The 26,400-nt window shown below is 43.3% G+C and overlaps 1 protein-coding gene across 1 annotated transcript in view; it reads right to left on the bottom strand.

Moving 5' to 3' along the window:
- The window catches only part of GRID1 (glutamate ionotropic receptor delta type subunit 1), a 793,636-nt gene that overhangs the window by 119,625 nt on the left and 647,611 nt on the right, over positions 1-26,400 (bottom strand). The window contains exon 6 of the mRNA XM_032231518.1: positions 11,515-11,688. Within this exon, the coding sequence (XP_032087409.1) occupies positions 11,515-11,688 (174 nt within the window). The remainder of the gene's footprint in view (positions 1-11,514; positions 11,689-26,400) is intronic.

Below are 26,400 nucleotides of genomic sequence, written 5' to 3'. Positions count from 1 at the left end.
TTTAGGATGGAGTCAGATTCTCTCCCAGATGGATTTGGCATATGTGTTTCCATGTTGAGTAGGATTTCCCCTGATGTTACAGAGAAGAAAATAGAAGGTCCGGGAGTTCTAAAGGATGGCAAGACAAGTTTGATGTATAATTTGGTACGAAAGACTAAAAGAAGACAGATGCTTTCAACTTTGCTGGTAAAAAAGTGTAAGGCTATAATTGGAAGACGCAACTTCGGATTGTGTGAAGCTAAACAAAACAGATTACAAAACAACTCTGAAAGAGAAATGAAAATAATGAAAACAAAATCTGTTGGGATTAGTTAACTCAGATTAATGTATAGTTTTCAAATCATCCCAAGAAAAGAAAGAATGAATTTTTCTACTTGCATTTTTACATGTTTTTGAACTGCTAGGTTGGCAGAAGCTGGGACAAGTAATGGGAGCTCACTCCGTTTTGTGGCGCTAGGGATTCGAACCACCAAACTGCCGACCTTTCTGATCAACAAGCTCAGTGTCTTAGCCACTGAGCTACCCCGTCTCTATAATGTAAATTAATAAAAGGGTTTTTGTTGGGCCAAGGAGTTTGCTTCATGCTCTCAGGAAGCCTGAGTTTGAACACTTTGATTCACTTGAATGAAGTAGCATAAACTCTTTGCCAACGCATACACACAAATAAATAAAGGGATGGTTTCTACATTAATATTGTTAATAATTTCCTCTGCTATATTACCATTTTTTTGCCTTTGACTCTCACATGCATAGATGCCCTGTGGCCATCTTCAGAAATAACCCTGACCATTTCAGTTACTGTACTAACCTAGTGTTAGTACAGGAGACGCGGTGGCTCAGTCGCTAAAATGCTGAGCTTGTTGATCAGGAAGGTCGGCAGTTCGGCGGTTCGAATCCCTAGCACCACAAAATGGAGTGAGCTCCCATTACTTGTCCCAGCTTCTGCCAACCTAGCAGTTCAAAAACATGTAAAAATGCAAGTAGAAAAATAGGAACTACCTTTGGTGGGAAGGTAGCAGTGTTCCATGCACCTTCGGCGTTTAGTCATGCCAGCTACATGACCACGGAGACATCTTTGGACTGTGCTGGCTCTTTGGCTTTGAAACGGAGATGAGCACTGTACCCTAGAGTTGGGAAGGACTAGCACATATGTCCAAGGGGAACCTTTACCCTTTTTACTAACCTACTGTACTGTATTTTTACGCCTTACTTTTCTGATGCCCTGAATGAAACCCCACAATGCTATTTCAGACTGAAGGTCAATTTAATTACCCCCAATTTCTTGTCCCCTTCCCTGAGATTCAATGAGATGCCCGACAGCTACCTTCCTTCTTTAAATGCTACCTTCACAATCCCATATTGCTGTTTGGGCAAAATAAAATAAAAATAAAATCCTTTCCCTGATGTCCTCAAGAAGATTAAATTGGTTGTTTCCCAAACAAACCTCTCCCCATGTCAGAGATAATATTTACAGCATCTCAGCTTTGTTGCTAGAATGAGGCTACTGTGAATGAGGACCAATCCCCCTTCCCTACTACTCATTTCCTCCAGCAGCAGCACCAATTCCAATTTGCTGGACTTGTAGGCAGACAATAATCAGAAATTCATGTGAGTTTGCTGCACTATCCTGCAGCGGCTGCCCAGGTGGTCTCAAGCATGAGAAAAGAGGAAATTAAGGAATTATCTTTCCAGCAGCGTGCTTGAATTGTTCGAAAAGGAACCCAAAAGAAAACAAGATCGCTTCTTTGCCCTGGGAAGGTGGTTTCTTTGGCACTCCTGCTGAGTCTTCCTCTTCATGCTTTGGAAAGAGACACTAATTTCATATAAATGAAGTGAGGCAATGGTTATCTGAGGTTTTTACCCCCTTCTTCTTCCTTTCTGTTTACCTTTTTTTAACACCTGATAAAACTTTTCCACTTGCACTTCATTGGCATTATTATTATGGTTGCCCACACATTCTAAGCCAGTTTTGGGAAAAACTCTTCAAGCAACAATAAGGATGTTACTGACTCAAGGCTGAATGGAAAAAAAAACCATGGTGTCATTCCTCTCTGTCAACATAGGTTGGGTCTTGGAGTACCAGCAGGGAAGGCGAAGGTACTTGTAGTCCACCAACAACCTGCGGAGCTGGCAACAGAATCAAACAGTGAGGAGGTTGGGGAGGAACATGGGCCAGTCCTGGAGTCTTAGGAAGGCTCAGACAAGGGCTCTGCATCGGGGCAGAGAGGGGGTCAGGGCCATCTGAGAGTTATGTGCTGCCTCCAGAGCCTCCAGAGTTGGACATCAGTGAGGCAGAGGAACAGGCTCCTGCTGTTCCCAGTGCGTGCATGAGCAGAGCTGCCAGAAGGCAAGAACAATTAAGACAGAAGAGATTACTTGGGAGTAAGGCTTGGAGATGATTGGCCCCTCCCATAGGACATGAAGGAGGAGCAAAGGCATGTGAGCCCTTGCAGGAAGAAACTTGGTTCATGCTGGTCAGTTTACCTTCTAAAGCTCTGTTTTGACTCTTTGCTCCATGTGGCCTTGCCAAGCTAATTGCCAATTAAGTCTTTGGCAGTGTTTCAAGGAAGATAAAGGTGGGTGCTTATCAGCCTTATTCTGAAGGACTTTGACAGCCTACTGTTGGGCTCTTTATGAACTATTTGGGACACATTATGGGCTGCGAATGAACATAATTCACAGCCTTTGAAATAAAAAGAGGTTTTTTTGGGACTAAGCATGTGCTTTTTACTGTATCCGGAAGCCTAGGTCAAAAAAGAGGTGGCCCTTGCTCATGGTCCAATAGCAAGCTGGGAAAGGCCAGGAGGTAAGTTCTTGGGAGCTGTATTTGTTCCTAAAGCTTCAGTAGAAGAACCTGTGTTGCTCCATTGAAGAATATGTTGTTTTGTGGTTGGGTTTGTTGGCCTGTCCACCGGCTCAGCAGTTCATCTGATTAGTATCTTCTTTCCTTGGAATCCATGTCTGAAAACAAACTCAAGTTGTGACATTTGGTCTCTCTTCAAGGGACATATCTCCCTTGAAATGATGTTGACAAATTCAGCAAGAGACTGTAAACCAAAGTCGGAGGAGCTACTTCTGATTGTAGTCCATGTGTGGGCGCCCATTTTCTATTTTATGACCCTCAAAGTACCCCAGGAACTGTCAAAACGTAACAGCAAAGTGATAACTATGATTTTTCTTTGTTGTTCTAATTCTTAATTCCCTCTTGAGTGGCTCCAAAATGTCAATGTGATTAAAGGGAGAAACTCATAAATACATATCGAATCGCCATGCTTCTGTTTCCCACAAAGCATTTGTGGGCCCTAATAGATAATGATTGGTTAATCCTATCAATTTTAGCTTTAAATCCTGTTTCTAAGATGAATGGGCTGGCAAGATGTGCGCAATTGTTGAATGATTTAAAACACCAGGATCAAATACTACTCCAGGCAAGCTGATGCCATATGAAGTAATAGATGCCCATCGTAATAATGAAGGAGCAATATTTGCAGCGTAATTAGCTTCTGATTGCTGCCTGGCAATCAGCGGAGGTTAAATGATCTGTGCAGATGGCTCGCTGTGGTGAGAAAATGGGTGTTTTTAGGGTAGAATATTTTGTTTCCCCAGATTATAATTCTGCAGTCTGTTGGCATTATGTTTCACAGCATATGGAGTGGTGGAGGAAAAAAACACTCACAATTGTCCAATAGAGTCTGATGGTTTTAGGCAAAATGTTGATCTGCTCTTTTAATTATTTGAGCTCAGGGTCTCCCCTTCAACTTCTCCCCTTAACTAGCCCCATCCCTCTACATTTGCAAGTCCTTCATTTTTCCTGGCATTGCATGGTCTCAGGCTCCTTCATACCATGCATCACCTTTGTTCTTCTAACTCTGCTGACTATTAACAAAATTCAGGCAGAAGTAACCTGAAAATGTCTACTTGGCCTGATATAAATGGACCAGTGGACCAGTGGTCTGTTGAGAACTGGGCTGTGCAAGTGGCGGGCGAGTGTGCGAAGCTTCATTTGCGCATGCACAGGATCTAAGGTGCGTGCCCAATACCATCCTCCCCATATCTCCACTTCTGCCAGTCCATGGACTCAGAAAGTTTGGGGACCCCAACTCTTTTCCACAAACCCCACCTCCTCTAGCACTGATGTTACCTAATTTGGATAATGAAACCTCTGCAAGGGAACAACCAAGCTCAGAGAGCATCAAAGACCCCTCATTTCAACCCTAAGCTACAAACGTCACATATAGAGGTTTAGATAACTAATCTGGGAGGAAGAGAGTCAACAAAAGCTCCTCCCTAGGAGTTCTCAGAGGCTTGTAAAATGGCACCCGGTAATAATAATGGGCTCTAAAATGGCACCTGATGAAAAAGGGCCTAAAAATGGCAGCCATGGTAATCGTGCGTGGTGGAAAAGAATCATTTGGTGGAATTGCTCCAGGCACAAAGTTCTTTGAGGTGGCCACTGGCTGTGGCAATTCCGCGGTCTTCGATCTGCTTCGGAACCGATGTGGATCATTGGAAGATGGTGCTTGCTGTTTCGGCTTCCCACTGCTTCAAAGGAGCGCCGCCACGATTGCGGAGCACTGAATGAGCTGCGGGGCAGCTGAGACAGGCCTCCGAAGGGAAGGCAATGATAGTGCCTTCAAATAGGCATTCCAGCAGCTGTGATGTGGCCGCTTGCCCCTTCAGTACTTAGCCTGCAATGCTATGATGAAGATGTAATTGCCAAATCCAAAAAAGATTCATCTTTATTTCTTTTTCTCTGCTCAGGACTGAGAGAGATCAAAATCTCACCTTATGGGCTTGACTGAGTTGAGAAACTGGAGGCAGTTAAGTCCAGGAGGCGTGGCCAAAAACTCTAAAATAACTCAGTCACCAGGAAGACAAACAGAAGTTGAACCCATGCTTGGATTCTCCAAACAATGCACAGGAGAACAACCAAGCTCAGAGAGCATCAAATTTCCACCCTGAGCTACAAACCTCACAGTTTAGATAACTAATATGGAAGAGAGTCAAAAAAGCTCCCCCCTAGGAGTTCTCAGAGCACATATTTATTGATTCTAGTAGTCTGCTTTAGTTCATAAAGATGGCTGCCTCATGGGTGAGGAACACTAAAGGAAACAATAAAGGAACAACTGCTTTGAAGAACCTCAACATGCCTTTCTTGGTTTTTGTAGACTTACAATGAATTATGGGAAACAAACATTTCAGTGCAGCCAATGAATTAGGCTGTAAAAGAAAGGGAGGGAGGGACAAACCCAATTGCACAATATTTATAACAGAAATACAAAATGAAATTCAAATAAATTTTGTCCGTGTCATATCTGAGTAATTTGATGGTATGGACATGTCCACAGAACAGTGTCTTCCACCGTGGCCAAAACTGCCTGCCAGCTAGAAGTCAATGGCCGGAGATCTCGTGGGTGTCCAAAACAGAGATGGCAAGACAATGCCAACAAAGAGATGCGAATGGTGGGCCTACTCCCTGGAGACACAGCTGACAGTGCAAAGTGGTGCTCAATGATACGAAAAGCAGACCTTGCAACTGCGGGAATACGCTAGGAAGAAGAAGATATCTGAGTAATTTGACAGATACAATTTTTACAGGTCTAGTTTCTGCTTCACTGTCCACTCTCATTTTTAAGTCTGGAGTGATAAGACCTCTATTGCTTCTTTCAGAAGCTCTTCCATAGTTTAATAGATTACCCTGTCAAGAATTTTCCTTGATACTCAGTTTTTATTGCCTTTTCTCTTTTACACACAGTTATATCCCCTTAAATAATCTCACTGTCTCTGTTCTTCGTATCCTTCAAGTAAAGAACAACTTTTCAGTAAGTCATGGTTGTAGATCTAAACTTACAGAGAAAAAATCAACATCCTTCTAATATTAGCAAGGATTTCTAGAGATCCCAGGTACAGATTCAGTCCAGTGGTGGGATTTTACATTTTTTTACTACTGGTTTTGTGGATGTGGCTTGGTGGGCATGGGGTGGCTTGGTGGGCGTGGCAGGGGAAGGTTACTGGAAAATCCCCATTTCCTCCCGATCAGCTGGGACTCGGGAAGCAGAGAATAGATGGGGGCAGGGGCAGTCAGGTATTTACCGGCTCTCCGAACTACTCAAAATTTCTGCTACCTTTACCAGAACTGGTCAGAACTTGCTCAATACCACCTCTGATTCAGTCATAGCCAAATGTGTGTATTTATGTGCTAATATGTATATAGACATACATAGTAAATTGATAAAAACACTCTGGTTTTAATTTTTAATCTCAGACTTTGTCACTTTTTTTTCTCACATGTTTCTTCCTTTGAAAAAGAGGGAGAAGTAAAAGAGTTGAGACACCAGAATGACCTAATTTGGGAGAAGCCAAACTTCAGGACCAGAGATATATCAGAACTGAGTTTCACAGCTCTTCATTGTACCAAGGTGCTTCTTGTATTTGACCTTTGCTTAAGACCAGTGACGTGCAGTGTGGTTTACGGTTGGTGAGGCAAGAGCGCGGTTGCGGCGAGAAGCAGAGTCCCCGCCGCTAACCCTGACAGAAGCATCTCGCATTTATGTCCGCCATAGACACGAGACGCCTCTGTCAGACACTGCGGTGGGGACAGAGGAGGTGGGGTGTGAGGTGGTAGAGAGTGGCGGCAGTGAGAAGCAGAGTCCCCACCGCTGTCCCCAACAGAGGCAACTCACGTTTATGTCCACCATAGACACGAGACGCCTCTGTCGGACACAGCAGCGGGGACAGAGGAGGTGGGGGGCGGGGTGGCAGCCGGCGATGAAAGGGAAGAGGAGGAGGAGGAAAGGGAGAGGGGATCAGGATGGGGCTCCTGGTGGGAGGGAGAGGAGAAAGGGAAGGGGAGCACAGCAGGCAAAAGAAAGAAAGTGCCAGACCGCCAGCAGAGGCGGGTAAAAGACCCGCTTCTGCTGGCTGGCTGCCCCTCTCTTCTCAAACAAGGCTGCCCTCCCTTCCTCTCCCCCTTCTCTTTCTTCTCAAACAAACTCTCTCAAATTGAGAGTTTGTTTGAGTGAAGTGAAGAAACAAACACACGTGCGCACACACACACAAATTACTCACAATAAAAAATTACTTACAAATTACAATAATTTTGAATTCCTCCCCCGTCCCTCCGACCCAGGACGCACATACCTTTTCCAGCTGTGTCACAGAGGATTTCAACTCTCCTCTTGTCTGCCATGATGAAAATGTAAAAAATGTAAAAAGAAAAAGGCAAAAGCTGCTGCTGCCAGAGCAGGAGGACGCGAGAGAACCACATGCCTCCTTTGCATGAGGAATTTTTCGCCTTTTAACCCTTGCTTAACTCTGCTCAAGTGATCATAAAGATAGTCTAAAGGAGGCATGTGGTTCTCTCGCCTCCTCCTGCAGTTAAGCACTAAGCAGAGTCATCCACTGTGACTCTGGCAGCAATTACCTCAGCTTTTTTCCTGTTACATTTGTTTTTCTTTTTCATGATGACAGTGGTGAGGCCCTGCCTCCCCTGACTGCACGTCAATGCTTAAGACAATGTCTGTGACAACCTCTCTCTGGGTTACTGTCAAATAGCAATAGCAGTTAGACTTATATACCACTTCATAGGGCTTTCAGCCCTCTCTAAGCGGTTTACAGAGTCAGCATATCGCCCCCACAGTCTGGGTCCTCATTTTACCCACCTCAGAAGGATGGAAGGCTGAGTCAACCTTGAGCCGGTGAGATTAGAACCGCTGAACTGCAGATAATAGTCAGCTGAAGTGGCCTGCAGTACTGCACCCTAACCACTGCGCCACCTCAGCTCTTGTAAATGTTGCCTGACTATCTCAAAATCCTGCCTTCTGTTTGGACCAAAAAATCTGATCACTCTTGTCTTCTTCCCTTAACCACTGTTATAAAAGGTGTGCCTTCTCAACCCTGCAGTGAAATCGTGTTTTTACCTAATTATTCTTCTAAGACTGATTATTATTTCAATACTTGGAGAACTTCACTATTTTGCAATCCTTTTCTGGAAACCTCTGCAAGATTTGAAACTTGTTGCTTTTCTTGCCTCACTAGCAATCAGCTCATGACACCTTTCTTTGGAGAACTGGGAACTTGTAAAGGATTTGTGTCATCTAACAAAAGAAGAATTCCTTTTCAAGAAAAAGTGGCTATAGAAAAGACCGTGCAGAAGTAAAAATTTAACTGCTAAGATGTATGCACACAGAGAGATATTACATCACTGAGATGGGCCATCACAGTACATCCAAAACAAAAAGCTGTGTTGGAAAAGTAAAATTGGGCATGATTTTATATACTGTTACTGTCCTGAAAGAACAAAAATTCAATAGCAATAGCAATAGCAGTTAGACTTATATACCGCTTCATAGGGCTTTCAGCCCTCTCTAAGTGGTTTACAGAGTCAGCATATTGCCCCCACAGTCTGGGTCCTCATTTCACCCACCTCGGAAGGATGGAAGGCTGAGTCAACCTTGAGCCGGTGAGATTCAAGTATTACTGTTGACCAATAATGTAGGCACGAAGATGAAGATGGATAAGAATCACTTTCTAAGCTCAACACTTTCCCAGTATATTAACCATGGAAGTGGCTTACTCTGTTATGGGCCACCGGTATTGTTCTTCCAGCAACTCTTTCAAATCTCAGCCTAAGGGGCTTTTACGATGAAAAGTTGAGAAAGACAACTTGCCTCAGCAATTAGCTATGCTACCACCATTGTACTAACAGAAGTCACTCTTAATTGTTTTGCTAGTGAAATTATAATCAAGGCCAAGGTTGATTGCCCTGGCCTATTTGGGATGCTTTAGCTGCAGTAAAAGGACCTCTAGTTGTGCCACAGCAGCAAGACTGTACTGGTCATTAATTGTTACAGATCAGAGCAAAGAATTGTCTTGATCTATGCAATCTGTTTGCAAGGTAGAGGCTGGATGTGGTAGAGACCCTAGGGCAGCTCAAAAAAAGAAATAATGTTTGGATGGAACAAGAAATAAATCATGGGGATGATTAAGTGGCATGTTGAAATATCATCTTTGGGCAAGCTTTTAAAGCAGTAGTCCCAGTGTGATACTTTACCCAGAAAAAGACAGATAGTTTTTGTCTGAATAGGACTGCCAAGTTGTAGCCTTCAGTTTGATGTTATGTCCGAACAGTGACAGGTAAGATCTATCTCTGTCCCTCCTGGGCTGGTTATTATGCTGGATTGGATCTCAGGGAGACGCAGTTTCAGATCTATCCATGGAATCTCCACAGGTGTCATTGGCCAATCACCCTCTGCCTGCCCAACAGGGTTATTTGGAGACTTAAAGTTGGGGCTGGAGAATGCCTTCCCCCACCCCCGGATCTCCTAAAGGAAAATCTGAGATAAAAATCTATCGTCCAAGCAAGTAAATAAATGATACGGACCAAAAGATTGGTGGTAAGTGCCACATAGCTTAGTCTATTGACAATGGTAAAACAGGAGCCTTTTCATATTTAATGGAGAACAACTTCTGATAGCCTCTAGAGGCTGCTTGGGATTGGAGCCTCAGGCTGTACAACTCTTTCCTAGAAGTTAGTGAGATGAAATTTGTAATTGTAACATGTTCTTGTAGCAGTCCAAGAATGCCGGAGCTTCCTAAATTCAAATACACTGCTAGATGGAAATAACTAAACAGAATTATGGCTTGATACGTGTGTTGTTTGCTAGGGGGAGGCCAACGGTGATCACTGCCTCAGCAAGCAATGAATGTTAGTAAAGAAGAGAAGAAATAAAACCATGATAGGAGCTTCACTTATTCCCATGAACTCAGATCTCCAAATCAATCCCAGTTTCTGGACTAAGAGACTGAACATTTTCTCAAAGACAAAGAAATCTTAGTAGTTCCTTGAACTATGCCGTCTACATTCCAACCTGAGCTTAGTGCACAAGATAATCTGCCATAACGTCCTACCTGTTAATGACTACTTTACTTCAACTGCAATAACACAAGAGCTATACAAACTAAATGTAATCTGCTCTAATCTTGATTGCAGGAAAAATGATTTCAGCAATAGAGTAGTAAATGTGCAGAACACCCTACCTGATCCTGTTGTTATTCCTCTAACCCTCATACCTTTGACCTTAAGCTGTCTACAGTGGACTTTACGTGTTTCTTAAGAGGTCCCTAAGGGGGCGTGCATAAGCGCATCAGCATGCCTACCATTCTTGTCCTACTATCCCCATTTATATGTACTCTTTTTATGTTTTTATGGCTATGTTTTGCTTATTTATATCCATTTACTTGTGCCATTTTTCATGTGTTTTCATACTTGTTTCCTTGTACTTGTTGACAAATAAAATAAAATAAGTAGGTAAGTAGATAAATCATTCTCTGGGTGCTATATTGTATTTTGTAGAAGGGCTTGCGCCATCAAATACAACATTCCTTTTTTAATGAGGTTTGTCAGGATAGTTCACTTTTCTATAGTTTTAAAAATATGGCATGTTGACATGGAAGTAAATGTCCAAAAATCAAATGCTTTAGAAGTTCCCAATTTTCTTTAGAATCACATCTGCTATCCAAGAATTCCAGATTATGTGAATTCATTTTCCTATGTCCAAATGTACCAAACAGAGAACTGTTTTCACTGTTTCCAATGAAATTCAGTAAGAGCTAAGTTTCAATGTAACCCTTGAAGAAGAAGAAGAAAACTTGTATTCCTTTCCCACCACTCATACATTTAAGCATATAACATGATTGGATACCACTGGCAAAAGAAGCACAATTTGTTTTACACAAAAGATCATCCCATGGAGATTTAAGAGGTGCAGATACAATTGGTTGATGATACATGCCCCAATTATTGGTAACTGGAGTACCCTTCTTTCCTCTATGTTGTGGCCCACCAATGGCCAGTAGAGCTGGCAGCAGATTCGGACAGTGAGGAGGTTGGGGAGAAACATGGGCCACTCTTGGAGTCTGGAGAAGGCTCTGATGAGGGCTCTATGTCAGAGGAAGAGAGGGGGGCACGGCCGTCTGACAGTTATCAGCTGCCTTCAGAGTCAGACATCAGTGAGGCAGACGAACAGCTGGAGCCTGTTCCCAGTGTGCGCATGCGCAGAATTGCCAGATGAAGGGAACAACTAAAGAACTGGGGTCAACTTGGGAGTAAGGCCACAGGTGGACGATAAATGGCCCCTCCCAGAGGAAATAAAAGAGGAGAGAAAGGGGAGTGGAGTTTGCAGGAGACAATTAGTTCATTCCTGCATTCTTGCCAATATTACGGCGCCTGAAAGATATCGGCCTGGCCACTCTCCAAGCCTGATAAAGATCAGTAATTGTGAACTATCTTGAAAGACTGTGAGAGAGGAAAGACTTTGCTGGAGAGGAATTCACTGTAAATTAAATAAAAGGGATTTATCAGAACAAGGGCTCAGCTTCGTGCTGCTGCGGAAGCCTAGGTCAGAACACTCTACAACATTGCAGTGTCTAGCAGGATCACACATCATGACACCTTCCTAAGGGGGAAAAAAACGAAGGGATGGGTCATCTTGGTCCTGAGATCTACCTACTAACCTGAAGCATTTGAAGGTAACCTTCCTGTGGGTCACAGAGCAGGGATGATATCCTGTGGTTGTTTCTCATGCACCGCTGATTGTTCTCACGTGTCACGGGAAAGATCTGGCGTATGACGGTCATCCGTCCCAGAGCGCTGTGTACCAGTTCTAAGATTTCATTGTCACTGATTTCCTAATGGGAAAAAAGGTTCATTAGAATTGTCCACCTCTCAGGAATAGGTCCCTGTCCACACATTGTTTACGTTTTGAAGGAAGGTTACCTCTGCCCTTTATAAGCAATCATTATCTGGATGGAATGTTAAGGGATGCCTCAATGTTATTTCCATGATAACAAAATAAGACACTTGTGTTCACCATGATAACTTTCTTTATTGGTTTTGGGCATTTGTCTGGGAGTTCATACACTGTACCAATAGATAAATGATGGGTGTTTTGTAAAGATACACAAAAACGTTTAACATTAAAGGTCTTATTTGGAGAACATGGAGAACTAATTAGCAGAAGACTGGAGGGAGGAAAGGAAAGGAACGAAAGGGAAGGGAAGGGAAGGAGAGGGAGGGAGAGGGAGGGAGAGGGAGGGAGGGAGGAATGCATCTGCAACTTTTCACAAAGTAAAATACCCGCAGATACGTAGTTTATACCAAATCCTACTCAATTCAATGCAACACTATTACTAAGGGTCTACAGTTGTTCCTTTGTCAACAAGATTAAAACAGCTTTTTAAAGAATAAAATAATGAACAAATAATTGTTTGAGGAAGGGAGAAAAAAGTCTGAAAGGATAGATTGGGTTGTGCATGATAATCCATGGTACCAATTTAAACGTAAATCCATTCCATGGATTTAAATGAAAATCCATGCTATTGATTTAAACACAAATATGCCATCCTTGGAAAACAGCTGAAGCAAGTCCATGCAAACTTCAAACAACCTCAACCGGTTAAATGGTATCTAAGATTTTATTTGGAGAAATTCAACTCATGTGCTTTACCCATAATTACCCTTCCCATATGTACTTGGGCAACTTGTCCTTCTTGTCCCAAGATATCATTTTGAATTGCTCCACCATGAACTCTATTCATGGCCTCGATTGTGACATGTCAAAAAGAGCAGTGAACCCATAAAGAAGCAACAGTCCAATTGACTGATTAGTTCCTTCACCCGCACAGCTCATTCCCCTAAGCAGGGCAGAAGGAAAAGGGATCCCTCCACCTTTTCAAAACTACCAAGCCCACTGGCTTCAACTACCATGGCCAACAGGAAGGAATATTGAACCTGTACACATCTGCAAGTCCAGAACCTATTTGGGTTTCCTTGCTATAGGTTAGACAGTGATGGGTTCCAAATCCCATTGCAACTGGTACAGTGTCCACCACATGAACGTGTGCAGTACATGCACACACGCAGTGTGCGCATACATCCTTACCTCTTGCAATGCCTCCACTACACTCCAGCTAGCTGCTCGGTGGAGCGTCGCACAGGTGCCGTGCGCTCCACGCGCAGAAGCACCAAAGAGCTCAAATACAGGTACGGAGCTCGGGGGGGTGGGCCCTCCAGAGCACCGTACTGGAACGGTACCCAGGGCTCCGGGCAGGCACTGGTACGCCCGTACCGGGGTGTACTGTATGCAATCCACCACTGGTTGGACACCAGAAGACCAACAGGGTCCTTTTTAACTCTGTTATTCTGTAACCTGCATTCTGCATTCTATATTCTACTCTGATTTGGCTTGCTCCTAAGGTCAACCACTCTGAACACATAGACATAGGCATACATACAAACGGAAGCGCGCGCGTGCACACACACACACACACACACATTTTTGTGCGTACATGAATCCATTCAGTGGTGGGCTTCAAAAATTTCAGCAACGGGTTCTCTGCCTGGTTGCTGGGTTGGGCACGGCCATGGTGGGTGTGGCCTAGTCTGCCTCCTGCATCATGTCATTGAGGGGGGGTTCGCTTTCCCCAAGCTCCAGAGGCTTTCCTTGAGATTCTGGGAGGGTGAACACTGCCTCTCCCTGGCTCCAGAGGCCTTCCAAGCCTCCGCATTTACCTCGCATCCAAAACAGGCTGCGTGGAGACTCCTGGGAGGGGAAGGGCAGGGTGGGGCAGGCAGGGTGAGCCAGGGGTGGGATTTGGAGGTTATCCGAACCGGCCATAACATTAGTTAACTCAGCCGAACCCGTAGCAGCCCACTCCTGAATCCATTTCTTCCAAAACATCAGGCGAAGGCTATCTCTACTGATCTCGCATGAACTAAATATTGACATTTGATATTGGAGGATGCAATATCCCCAAGAGTTTTGACTCTTCCACCAAGAGAATAGTTCCTATGCCCTCAGAAATTACCTCCTGAACAAAATAACAATATACACCACTACTCTATTCAATTTAACCACATGTGTGCATGCAAATGCTCTATGCCAATTGGATTTTTTGTGGGGGAGGATTTCTAAATCCAAACTGTTCCCATGTCCCTGTCACTCCAACTTACTACTAATTTTGTTGCTCAGAATCATGCAGAATGAAATCCCATGGTGAACAACTTTCATTTGTTTGCCAAGTATATCGATAAAGAAAAAAATTAGTTATAGGAGACATAAAAAGAGAGACATAAAAAATATATACAGTAGATGATCTGGACAGCTTGGCAATCAACCTCCTAGGGGGATATGAAGAGTTGAGGAGTTTCAAGGGATCCCGTTGCTGCTTCCATGCCCTGACCTATCAAGGCGTTTTAACCCCAGCTCTTTGTATGTCTGATTACGGGCAAAATAATAAGCAGTTATGGAAAATAATGTCTCAGTAGGCTTGCAAAGACATTTGTTTTCTGACAACCTCCACTATGTAATCAGACAGGCAGAAAGGCAGGAGGCTTCCCCCAAATGGAAGTGCAGAAGTCCTTGGCGCAGAGATGAGATTAATTGCTGGGCCATAATCAGCGGCTCACTGATCTTAGAAATCACGGCTTTGATGACTTTTAATGTAGTTTATGCTTCGGAGTAATTTTTTTGGGGGGGGGAAGTGTGTTTTGGTTTGTGCGTTCAATTTGTTTTCATCAGAATTCTAGCACAAAAATTCAGCTGTAGCCCCAGAAATCTAGCAGTATTGCATCATTTGATGGAATGAAGTGAACTCTGCTCATGTCTTGGTCACCTCCTGAATAGACTACTGAAATGCACTCTACATGGGACCACCTGTTAGGCACAAACAACCAGATCCACACATAAAGTGTTCAATGAGTACTTTATTGCTCTATGCCTATTATGCATCTAAGCCGAGGTGGCGCAGTGGTTAAATGCAGCACTGCAGGCTACTTCAGCTGACTGCAGTTCTGCAGTTCGGCTGTTCAAATCTCACCGGCTCAGGGTTGACTCAGCCTTCCATCCTTCCGAGGTGGGTAAAATGAGGACCCAGATTGTTGTTGGGGGCAATATGCTGACTCTGTAAACCGCTTAGAGAGGGCTGAAAGCCCTATGAAGCGGTATATAAGTCTAACTGCTATTGCTATTGCTATGTTTATGTATCTATGCATCTATATATGTCTATATGCCTATGTGTCTATGTATCTATATTTCTGCATCTCTTTATCTATAAATTTATGTGACTGTATGCCTATGTATCTTTGTGTCTATGCACATACATGTCTATGTGTCTGTGTCTATATGTCTGTCTATACCTCTATTTTATGCATCTATATGTCTGTATCTAAAAGTGCCCATATCTCTATGTGTATGTGTCTATGCATGTATATGTTTATGCATCTATGCATCTATATGTCTCTATGTCTATGCATCTATATGCATATGCATATGCATATATTTCTGAATTTCTGTGTCTATATGTCTATATATCTATGTGACTGTATGCCTATGCATCTATGTGTCTATGCACGTACATGTCTATGTGTCTGCATCTATATACCTATTTATGTATATGTTTATGCATCTATATGTCTGTATGTAAAAGTGCCTATATCTCTATGTGTATGTGTCTATGCACCTATGTGTCTATGTATGTATATGTTTATGTATGTACTGTGTTTTCCCAAAAATAAGACAGGATCTTATTTTCTTTTGACCCCCAAAATAAGCACTTGGCTTTATTTTCAGGGAGGTCTTATTATTTTTGAGGTGCAGGAAGGCCAAGCATGGTAACCTCATAGCTGCTGCTGCTGCTGCTGCTGTGTTGCAGTATTTTCAGGAGGGTTTATTTTTGGGGGAGGGCTTATTTTAGTGCATGGGCTCAAAAGCCCAATTGGACTTATTATCTGTGATGTCTTATTTTTGGAGAAGCAGGGTATGCATCTATATGTTTATATGCCTATATGTATAAAGAGAAACATGCTATCTTAAGAGAAAGACCTGAACTAAAAATATGCACTGAAAACCAACTTTAGTTGTTTCAGCACCATAGAAGGCTAATCCCTTCTTGAAAAGTGGGTTGGGGAGGGGAGGGGAGAGACTTCCCAGGTTATGCCAAATTAGGATTTGGTTTGACTTGATGCCAGGTGATTTATAATTAATCCGCTGGGAGGGTGGTGGTGGGGGAGCTCATGTCAGCACTGAAAGAAACATATTAAAAGTTCTACACACTTAGAATATTGAATAGAAGGATTAGTTTTCAGAGGCTGGTATTCCAGGTTGTCCGCCGATTTGTATATTTATTTATTTGCACTGAAAGGAATGTAAATTATTGCACTAGTAATGGCTTGCTTGGGGGAAAAATATTTAAATCTACTTTAGCAGCAGTGAGTACCAAAACACAAACTGCAAAACGAGACAATTATGTTTCGCATTAAATCCCCCATCTTCCTTAGAGGTAATGACAGAAAAAAAATATAAATTTTAATGACATTAATAATTTACTTGGCCACAAAGAGTTCCAGGAAAATCTGTTCCCGAAGAAAAAAAGGAAGAAGACAATGATTAAACTTTAATAGTCTTGGGGACAATGAGGTAGATGAAGGAAGCCTTGATTCATATGCTGGGTTAGAGGCTAAACCACTAGGGGTGAGTTCCCTGCACTTGCTTCTGTGGGTTTTTAAAAGAGCAACCTATTTCTTAAAGATGAGGAATAGTTAGCAGAGTTTGGTATACATAAAGATGATTTATGCTTACTCATCAAATAGTACCATAACAAAATACTAAAGAGAGAGGGAGAGGAAGAGGAAGAGAGAGAGGAGGGGAGGGGGAGACAGAGAGGGAGGAAGGGACACAGAGAGGGAGGGAAGGGGAGAGAGAGAGAGAAAGGGAGAGATACATAGAAAGAGAGAACGAGAGGGAGAGAGAGGGAGAGGGGGAGAGGGAGGGGGAGAAAGACAGAGAGAGGGAGGGAGGGAGAGACGGAGGGAGGGAGAGGGGGAGGGAGAGAAAAAGGAGACAGACAGGGAGAGAGAGAGGAAGGTAGAGAGAGAGAGGGAGAGAGAGCAAGAGAGGAGACAGAAACAGGGAGCTAGAGGGAGGGAGAGAGGGAAAGGGAGGGGGAGGGGGAAGGAGAGAGAGAGGAAGAGGGAGAGGGAGAGGGAGGGAGGGAGAGAGATAGAGATGATAGATAAATAGATAGATAGATAGATAGATAGATAGATAGATAGATAGATAGATAGATAGATAGATAGATAGATAGATAGATAGATAGATCTGGGAGTCTTAGTGTACAATCACTTAAATATAAGTTAGCCGTGTGCTGCAACTGCCAAAAAAGCTAATGCAATCCTAGACTGCATAAACAGAGGGACAGAATCAAGATCACATGAAGCATTACTACCGCTTTATACTGCCTTGGTAAGGCCACTCTTGGAATACTCTATCCAGCTCAGTTGCAGTTACATACAAAAATAAATGTTGAGACTCTAGAAAGAGTACAGAGAAGAGCAACAAAGATGATTGCTACTGGAGGCTAAAATATATGAACAAAAGTTGCAGGATTTGGGTATGTTTAGTCTAGTGAAAAGAAGGACTAGGGGTAACATGATAGCAGTCTCCCAATATTTGAGGAGCTACCATAAAGAAGAGGGGGCGGGCAACCTATTCTTCAAAGCACCCAAAGGCAGAACAAGAAGCAACAGATGGAAACTAAACAAGGAGAGGAGCAACCTGGAACTAAGGAGAAATTTCCTGGCAGTTAGAACAATTAAATCAGTGAAACAGCTTGCCTTGAGAAGTTGTGGGTAATCCAACACTGGAGGCTTTTAAGAAGAATTTGGACCATCACTTGTCTGAAATGGTATAGTGTTTCCTGCTTGGGCAGGGGGTTGGATTAGAAGATCTCCAAGGTCCCTTTCAGCTGTGTTATCCTGCTAAAATGTTAGACTTTTTTTTAGAGCACAAGAGTGTATAACTTGGAATACCTAGCATTAATTTCCATTCATCCCTCTCACAACAACTCAATCAAAGGAATACAAAAAATCAAACTATCAGAACATGCCATGGACTATTGGACTATCAAAAATAACTAAAAAAAACAAAAAACAAAGTAGCTGTTAAGAAGGAAGGGGAATAAATTTCTTAACCGAATATCAAGAGAAACATAGATAATTGAGTGAGACTAATTTGTATGCAAAAGACTCTGGCTTTGGCTGTGTCCTGGATCCAGAGGTGAAATTCAGCAGGTTCTGACAGGTTCTGGAAAACCGGTAGCAGAAATTTTGAGTAGTTTGGAGAACCGGTAAATGCCACCTTTGGCTGGTCCCAGAGTGGGGTGGGAATGGAGATTTTGCAGTATCCTTCCACTGCCACACCCACCAAGGCATCCACTAAGCCACACCATGCCCACCAAACTATGCCCACATAACTGGTAGTAAAAAAAAATTGAATTTCACCACTGCCTAGATCCCAGTTGATGATATTAAACCTGGCTAGGATGCAATGTCAGAAAGGAATGTTTTAACTCCTAAAGAAAAGCTGACCAGGACCATCCATGAATAGAGAATATCTACAGACTGCCCCGCGAGGCAGCAACACCACAATTTTCTTCTGCAGACTAAACTGTAAAGCCACAAAATATGTCACGGGACATTTTCACGCTCTGCTTCCTTTCATCCATGTAGAAGAACAAGGAAATTCTATGGTGTCATGCAGTGCGTTTCACAGTGTTTAAATGCGAAGGAGCAGAGGAGGAAAAGAAAAGGCTGATTTCCTTTCTTCAGATACGTGAAGAAATTAAAATGCACAGCTTTGTCGAAGAAAGCAGCGGAGGACGAGAAAGTAACATGTTAATTTAGAGGCTTCAGTTCGCTGTCAATTTCTGTAGTCTGTAACGCTGGTCCAGTGCGCTCTGATTAAGAGTCCCTTGAAAATAATTTGCAGAGCAGTTACTGAGGCTTACTCGGGTCTAAGTAGGAATTTAAAGTTTCATTAGACTATCCGCATAGCTGACTGTGACTAAAGTCCTATGTAGATCTTACTTGGGAATAAGCCTTACTAGGAGCAGACACGGACTGTACACCGCATTGTAAACTTTCCCTGGTATTACAATCCACTGCTTTCGGTGGAGGAACATTACACCATGCCCCTTAAGAGCAAAAACATTTTGTATTCTGCTAGGATCATGCTGTTCAATGTTCAATCAAAAAAACAGTGTGCATAATTTTGGCTGTCTATGAAAAAAAAAGATATTTGTGTTGCTGGAAAAAAGATGTAAGAGATAATATAAATCACCCTCAATTTACGACCTGTCACTTAGTGAACATTCAAAGTTCTGATGAACCTCCATTTGGGACACTTAGGACCTGGATTTTAAGTTCTGATATCTGCCATCCCACAGTTTGGCCACTCAGCAACTCGCCATATTTACATCCGTTTGCCAGTGATGGGTTCCAGCCAGTACAGCTGTACCAGTAGTAGTCAGGAGCAGCGGCCACCGTATCAGTACGGTGGTTCATTTGGCCCATCTGCCCACCCGCATTCCTTACTGTTTTTTAAGCAACCGGGCAAATTGTGCACGGACACACAGCGTGCGGCGTCTGCGTGACCTCCTACAAGCAGCTGGGTGTCACAGGGGCGGTGGAGTGCACATGTGTGTACAGTGCATGTCTGGCGCGTGCACAGTACATGTCCGGCGCGTGCACCAAAAGACCATGAGCAGCGTACCGGTAGCGACGGTAGGAGCAACCGACCACTGTCGTTTGCCACAGTCATATGATTGTGTCTTATGATATGTTTTATGATGTGTCTTGTGTTTTTTGCTGAAAACTGACATTTACTTTCAGTTTTTGTAAAACCACGCCCATAGCAGGGGTGAAATGCTACCGATTTGCCTGAACTGGTAGTAAAAAAAATGCTACAAATTCGGGTGAACCGGTATTTCCGATGATCAGCTGTGACACGTGATTTATATTAGCTAGAATCATTGGATTTCTGCTTTCTATCTAATTTAAATTGCACGTGACAACTGAATGGTTGAAAATCGAAGGTCCTGCGCGTGCACGGAGGTGGTGTGTGCGAGCAAAGTGAGCATGCGTGCAAGTGCACTCACATCACCCAAACCAGTAGCGAAGGTAAGTTGATTTCACCCCTGGCCCATAGTGAACCATTGGTTCACTTAACAAGCGCAGATTCACTTAGCAACCATGGTGATTCGCTTAATGAAGCACAAAAAAGGTTCTAAAATCCAATCGTCATTTAAGCACCCCTTTTACAATGGTCACAAATTATAGACAGGTTCAGTCACAACTCTAGGACTACCTGAAAAAGTATTAGCAGATTAGCACAAAGGAAGGCGGGGTGTGTAATTAAATTAGGTTAAATATAGGCATTTAGGAAAGATTTCCATCTCACAACCAGATTACCTTTAAAATTGGCTGTTATTTACTTAAATGCTTTCCTGGTTTTATTCCACAGGCAGCTGTGGGAAAGAGAAATATTTATCTCTCTAAAAGATATTTCAAATTATTTCAGGAATTACATTTGGACAACAAGGCCAATGAAGGCTCATAGGCACCGTTTCCATCTGCATTAACCATGCGGGAAGCAATGGGAGTTGAAGATATATACTATCTTCAGGGAGGCCTATCTCCCATGTGAAAACTTGAATTTTTAGCTGAAAATCACAGCCTCCTATGTATTTATTAGCAAGGAATGACATCAGATGAGGGAGAAATAAAGCCTCTGGCACAAAAAGAACGGGTGGGGCTTTGCATGGGTAAAGGTAGAAAGTGACAATATCTAGTTGGTGGCAAAAATAGCAAAATAAATAGTCATCCATCACATCTTGAATGGACAGCCAGGCCCCTGATAGTCAAAATTACAAAATCAGATGCTAAAAGTTGCACCGCAGAATTTGGAAGAGATGAGAGAAGACATTAAATCAAGGATGCATTGGAAGCCAGAGAGAAACAAGTATGGAAAAATGATCCCAACACAGTGCAATTATATTCCCATTTTCACATTTCTGCGGAGTTGGAGGCTTTCAGGAAAACTTTCACAAAATTGTTGAATTAACCAATCAACCAATTAACCAGGAGGAGACGAATTAGCATACAGGGAAGAAGTTATCCACATGGTGCTCAGAAAATTTTTTGCATCTAAACACCAGCAAGGCAAAGGAATTGGTGTTGGACTTCCAGAAGCAGAGAGAGGAACCTGCCCCACTCCGCATCGAGGGGCAGTCTGGAGAGGGTCTCCTCTTTCAAATTTCTGGGAGTCCACCTTAGCCAAGATCTCACCTGGAAAAAATAACATGATCCAGGTTGACAGGAAGGCTCAACAGAGACTCCATTTCCTCAGGGTCTTGCAGAAAAATCAGATGGAACAACAATTGATGGCTTCCTTTTACTGGTCTACGATAGGAAGTGTCCTTACATATTACGTTACGGTATGGTATACTGGCTTGACAGCCGCAGATAGAAAGATATTACAGAGGGTGGTGAGCATAGCACAAAAAAATTATGGGCTGCCCCCCGACCCCACTGGACGAAATTGCCAGGACCCACTGCTTCAACAGAGTGAGGAAAATCCTCAGGGATGATTCACACCCTGGTCGGCACTTCTTTACTCTCCTATCATCGGGCAGGAGATATAGAAGCAGAGATATAGAATCAGTCAAACAAATAGGCTGAAAAATAGCTTTTATACATGGGCTGTCAGACTACTGAAGGCAACATAATGCCACAATCAGGTTTAATTGCAGGGCCAGCGCAATGTGAAACATGTTTATATCAGTGTAATATAATATAATGTTATTGCAGAGGACAAAGATGGAGCAAAGCTTAGATCAGGGTATTCAGATCTTGGCACTTTAAGAGTTGCAGACTTCAACTCCCAGAATTCCCCAGCCAGTATTCTGGGAATTGAAGTCCACAAGTATCAAAGGTGCCAAAGTTGGATACCCCTGGCTTCGATAGTTTGGTCAGGAGAAAGAGAGTTAAGATGCTTCTCCCTATATCTAAAGGTAAAGGTAAAGGTTCCCCTCTCACATACAGTATGTGCTAGTTGTTCCCAACTCTAGGGAGCAGTGCTCATCTCTGTTTCGAAGAGCCAGTGCTGTCTGAAGACGTCTCTGTGGTCATGTGGCCAGCATGCCTAAATGCCAAAAGCACACAGAACGCTGTTACCTTCCCACCAAAGGTGGTCCCTATTTTTCTACTTTCATGTTTACATGCTTTTGAACTGCTAGGTTGGCAGAAGCTGGGACAAGTAACGGGAGCTCACTCTGTTATGTGGTGCTAGGGATTCGAACTTCTGAACTGCCAACCTTTCTGATTGACAAGCTCAGCATCTTAGCCACTGAGCCACCGCGTCCCTATAATGTTATATACATATATGTATATGGGAATGTGTGCTAGTTATTACCGTATTTATTTGGGTTAGGGATTTTTTTTCTTTTATGTACTGAGTTATTGAGATATAGTCTGGTTTTTTTTGGGGGGGGAGCTGCACCAAGGGAGGCTCATTCAATCTCATTGTACACATGTTGTGAATTGACAATAAAGATTTGATTTGATGATATGCACCTATAATGGTATGTGGTAATATTTTTGACAATATTTCGTGCACTGGGAATGGGATAAGGATACGAGACATAATGGAAACATCTGAATTATTACTCTTTAATGCATTCCATTTTCCACTGATTGCCTCCCCAAGCAATAACATAATTTTCAAAACAAAAGTTTCTATGCATTTTATCAATGTGTTAATTCCCACATTCCTGGTCTTTGCATAGAAAATGCAACTTCTTGGCTATGCTCTTGTTTCTCTCATAAGCCTCTCTTCACCAGAGTCCACCCAGCATCGTAGCATATAAATTGTCCTCAAGGAATAAGGCAAGCAGATACTAAAAGCTGGTATACAGATGCATATTCATCACTTGAGTGATGACTTGATGTCTGAATGGACCATTAGAGATGGAAGACCCCAGAGGGATTTTTGCAAAACCAGCACAAAATGCTTTTAAATAAACAATTGCATTCTGCTTTCATTTGCCACGTGATAGACATGTCTATGAGAACTCATGTGAATTAAATGTTGTTCCAAAATATGAAAGAAGCGCTAATTCATAGGACTGTGCCAAATGTTTTTGTTTGTTTGTTTTAAACTCACTGAAAGAAAGTGTTCCAAGTTGGCTGAGTTTTATCAGAACAAACTCTACAATGGAACTAATTATTCAATATTGTACATAGAACAAACTTCTCATAATATTTTGAATGGACCAGTAAGAATTCAAAACTGTGCATGTTTATTTACTTCAAGCATCTATAAGGAGCTTGTCCAATATGGATGCACAGAAGAGAGATTTTGGATAAGGATATTATGGCTTATTTGTCCTGAATTTTCAATTTGGCAATCAACCTATTCTAATGTAATGTATAAAATAATGCAACCACAAAGAATGGATGACCTATTATGGAAACAGACAATAAAAGGCTGATAATCTGTGCATATCATATCCCACTATATATTAATTTTGATATCCTTGATATGTCAGCAATGACATGAAAGTCCCAAAGGTGCTTTTTCGAAAGGCAACTAGACTTTGCTTTTCCTTGAAGACATTTTGTTTCTCTTCTAAGAAGCTTCTTCAGTTCTGACTCCAAAAAGGCTTGAAAAAGCACCCTTGGGAGGACCGTGATCTGGATGACTGAGGATCTCCATAGACAATGACATGGAAGTGTTATTGAGTACCCTACCCAAAATCCAACATCATTTGCAAAGATCTGTAATGTTTATATTTCACTAGAACAACCACATAGCTTTGCAATAAACCAAACCCTTAAAAGCTCTAGTGTTGGCCAAGGGCATTGATCCAATTAAAAAAAGTTCCTAAGTAACATTGTAAAAACTGATGCAAAACCATTATCTGCCCAACCAATTTGGGCTTGATGCAACTAAATGCAGATCTATGTCTTTTCATCTGCACAATCAAGATCATAAAAACAGAGAGTGTCCATATAACAGAGAGCTGAAGCTGTCCACCTGGGGAGGAGGGCAATTCTTTCACCAATGGGTACAATAAAACATAAACGGGAGTCTTCTCCATTTCAGCCTGACTTTGGACTGTAAGCTTTAATGTTAAAAAACAATTCGAAAGATTGAGAAATTATCCAGTGTTTCACTACCTAAAAGCCTGAAAGCTCCCTTTGACAAACTCCCATGCCAGTCAGTCAGTTTATTACAGTCTTAGGCCAGTACAAGGGCTAATTTGGGGTAGTCAGTGGTGGGATTCAAATAATTTAACAACCGGTTCTCTGCCCTAATCACCAGCTGGGTAGGCGTGGCTCGGTGGGCATGACCAACTTGGTGGCTAGGTGGGGGTGACCAATTCAATGTCACTCACGTTGATGGGCACTTCACCTTAGCTGTTACAATTTAATAAGGGTTAATCAGAGAGGCAGTTTCTGTAAGCAGGGCAGTAAAGATTAGGCTAGAAACAACACCAGAATGTTTCCTTCCTGCCTTCCTTACAGAATTAGCCCTGTAAAGGGGAAAAAAAACAAAAGGAGATTTCTTCAAACAACCGGTTCTCCAAACTGCCTAAAAAGCTAACAACCAGTTCTCTTAGATAGGTGGGAACTGGCTGAGTCCCACCACTGGGGGTAGTTACCGCTTCTCTTCGGGAGGGGTACTTTCCCACCGCGCTTAAGACAGCGGTGGTGAGACCCCTCCTGAAGAAGCCGTCTCTGGATCCAGCTATTCTTAATAACTATCGTCCAGTCTCCAACCTTCCCTTTGTAGGGAAGGTTGTTGAGAAGGTGGTGGCTCTCCAGCTTCAGCGTACCTTGGAGGAAGCTAACTATCTTGACCCCTTCCAGTCTGGCTTCAGACCCGGTTACAGCACAGAAACCGCTTTGGTCGCATTGACTGATGATCTCTGGAGAGCTAGGGATGGAGGCCATGCTTCCATCCTAGTTCTCCTGGACCTCTCAGCGGCTTTCGATACCATCGACCATGGTATCCTTCTGCGACGACTGCGGGAGATAGGGGTGGGCGGCACTGTCTTGCAGTGGTTCTCCTCCTATCTCTCGGACAGGTCGCAGTCGGTGTTAGTGGGGGGGCAGAGATCGTCCCTGAGGCCCCTAACCTATGGGGTGCCGCAGGGGTCGGTCCTATCCCCCCTACTATTTAACATTTACATGAAACCGCTGGGCGAGATCATCCGAAGGCACGGGATAAAATATCACCAATATGCGGACGATACACAGTTGTATCTGTCCGCCCCGTGCCAACTCAATGAAGCGGTGGACGTGATGAACCGGGGACTGGAAGCCGTTAAAGACTGGATGAGAGCGAACAAGCTGATACTCAACCCAGACAAGACCGAGTGGCTGTTGTGTTTCCCTCCCAAAAATTTGACCACCATACCATCACTCAGGCTGGGGGGACAAAATTTAAACCCCTCAGAAAGGGCCCGCAACTTGGGAGTCCTCCTGGATTCACAGCTAACTTTTGACCACCATCTCTCAGCTGTGACCAGGGGGGCATTTGCCCAGGTTCGCCTGGTGCGCCAGTTGCGGCCCTACCTGAATCGGGAGGCCCTCACAACAGTCACTCGAGCCCTTGTGATCTCTAGGCTGGAATACTGTAATGTGCTCTACATGGGGCTGCCCTTGAAGAGCATCCAAAGACTTCAGCTAGTCCAGAATGCGGCCGCACGAGTGATCGTGGGCGCACCACGGTTCGCCCACATAACACCGATCCTCCGTGAGCTGCACTGGCTACCTGTTGGTCCCCGGGTGCACTTCAAGTTCTTACTCACCACCTATAAAGCGCTCCATGGTAGTGGATCTGGCTATTTGAGAGACCGCCTTCTGCCAATTACCTCCCTGCGTCCCATCAGATCGCATAGAGCGGGCCTCCTCCGTATTCCATCCGCCAGTCAGTGCCGACTGGCGACTACTCGGAGGAGAGCCTTCTCTGTTGCGGCTCCGACACTATGGAACAATCTCCCCGTGGAGATTCGTACCCTCACCACCGTCCAGGCCTTCCGTACAGCCCTCAAGAACTGGCTAACCCGTCAGGCCTGGGGATAATCTTATTTCGCCCCTCCCGAATGCTGAGTGAATGTTGAGTTTATTGTCTAATTTACTTTGTGCACATTTCTTTTTTGTATTGTCCTACACTCCCCTTCCTTTTTTGATTGTAAGCCGCCCTGAGTCCCCTCAGGGAAAAGGGCGGCCTATAAATAAACTACAAACTAGAAACTAGAAACAAACTAGTGGTTAAAGCTTCAGCAAGTCACAGGTTCTAGTCCCATGTTAGGCACAAAAGAAGCTGAGTGACATCGGACCGGTCATTTTCTTTCAGCCCAAAAAGAAGTAAGCAAGAGCAAACCACTTCTGTTGGACTTGTCCAGCCAATGGACAGAAGTCCACAGCAAGTTGAAACCAAACACAAACACAAAAATAATCCCAAGACTAATGAAGGGTGTCCATGAGACAGCTGTGAA

Source organism: Thamnophis elegans, chromosome 15 (assembly GCF_009769535.1).
Source record: "Thamnophis elegans isolate rThaEle1 chromosome 15, rThaEle1.pri, whole genome shotgun sequence".
In the NCBI taxonomy this organism is placed as follows: Eukaryota; Metazoa; Chordata; class Lepidosauria; order Squamata; family Colubridae; genus Thamnophis; species Thamnophis elegans.
The sequence above is the reverse complement of the archived record's forward strand: the minus strand, read 5'-3'. Positions and strand labels throughout refer to the sequence as shown.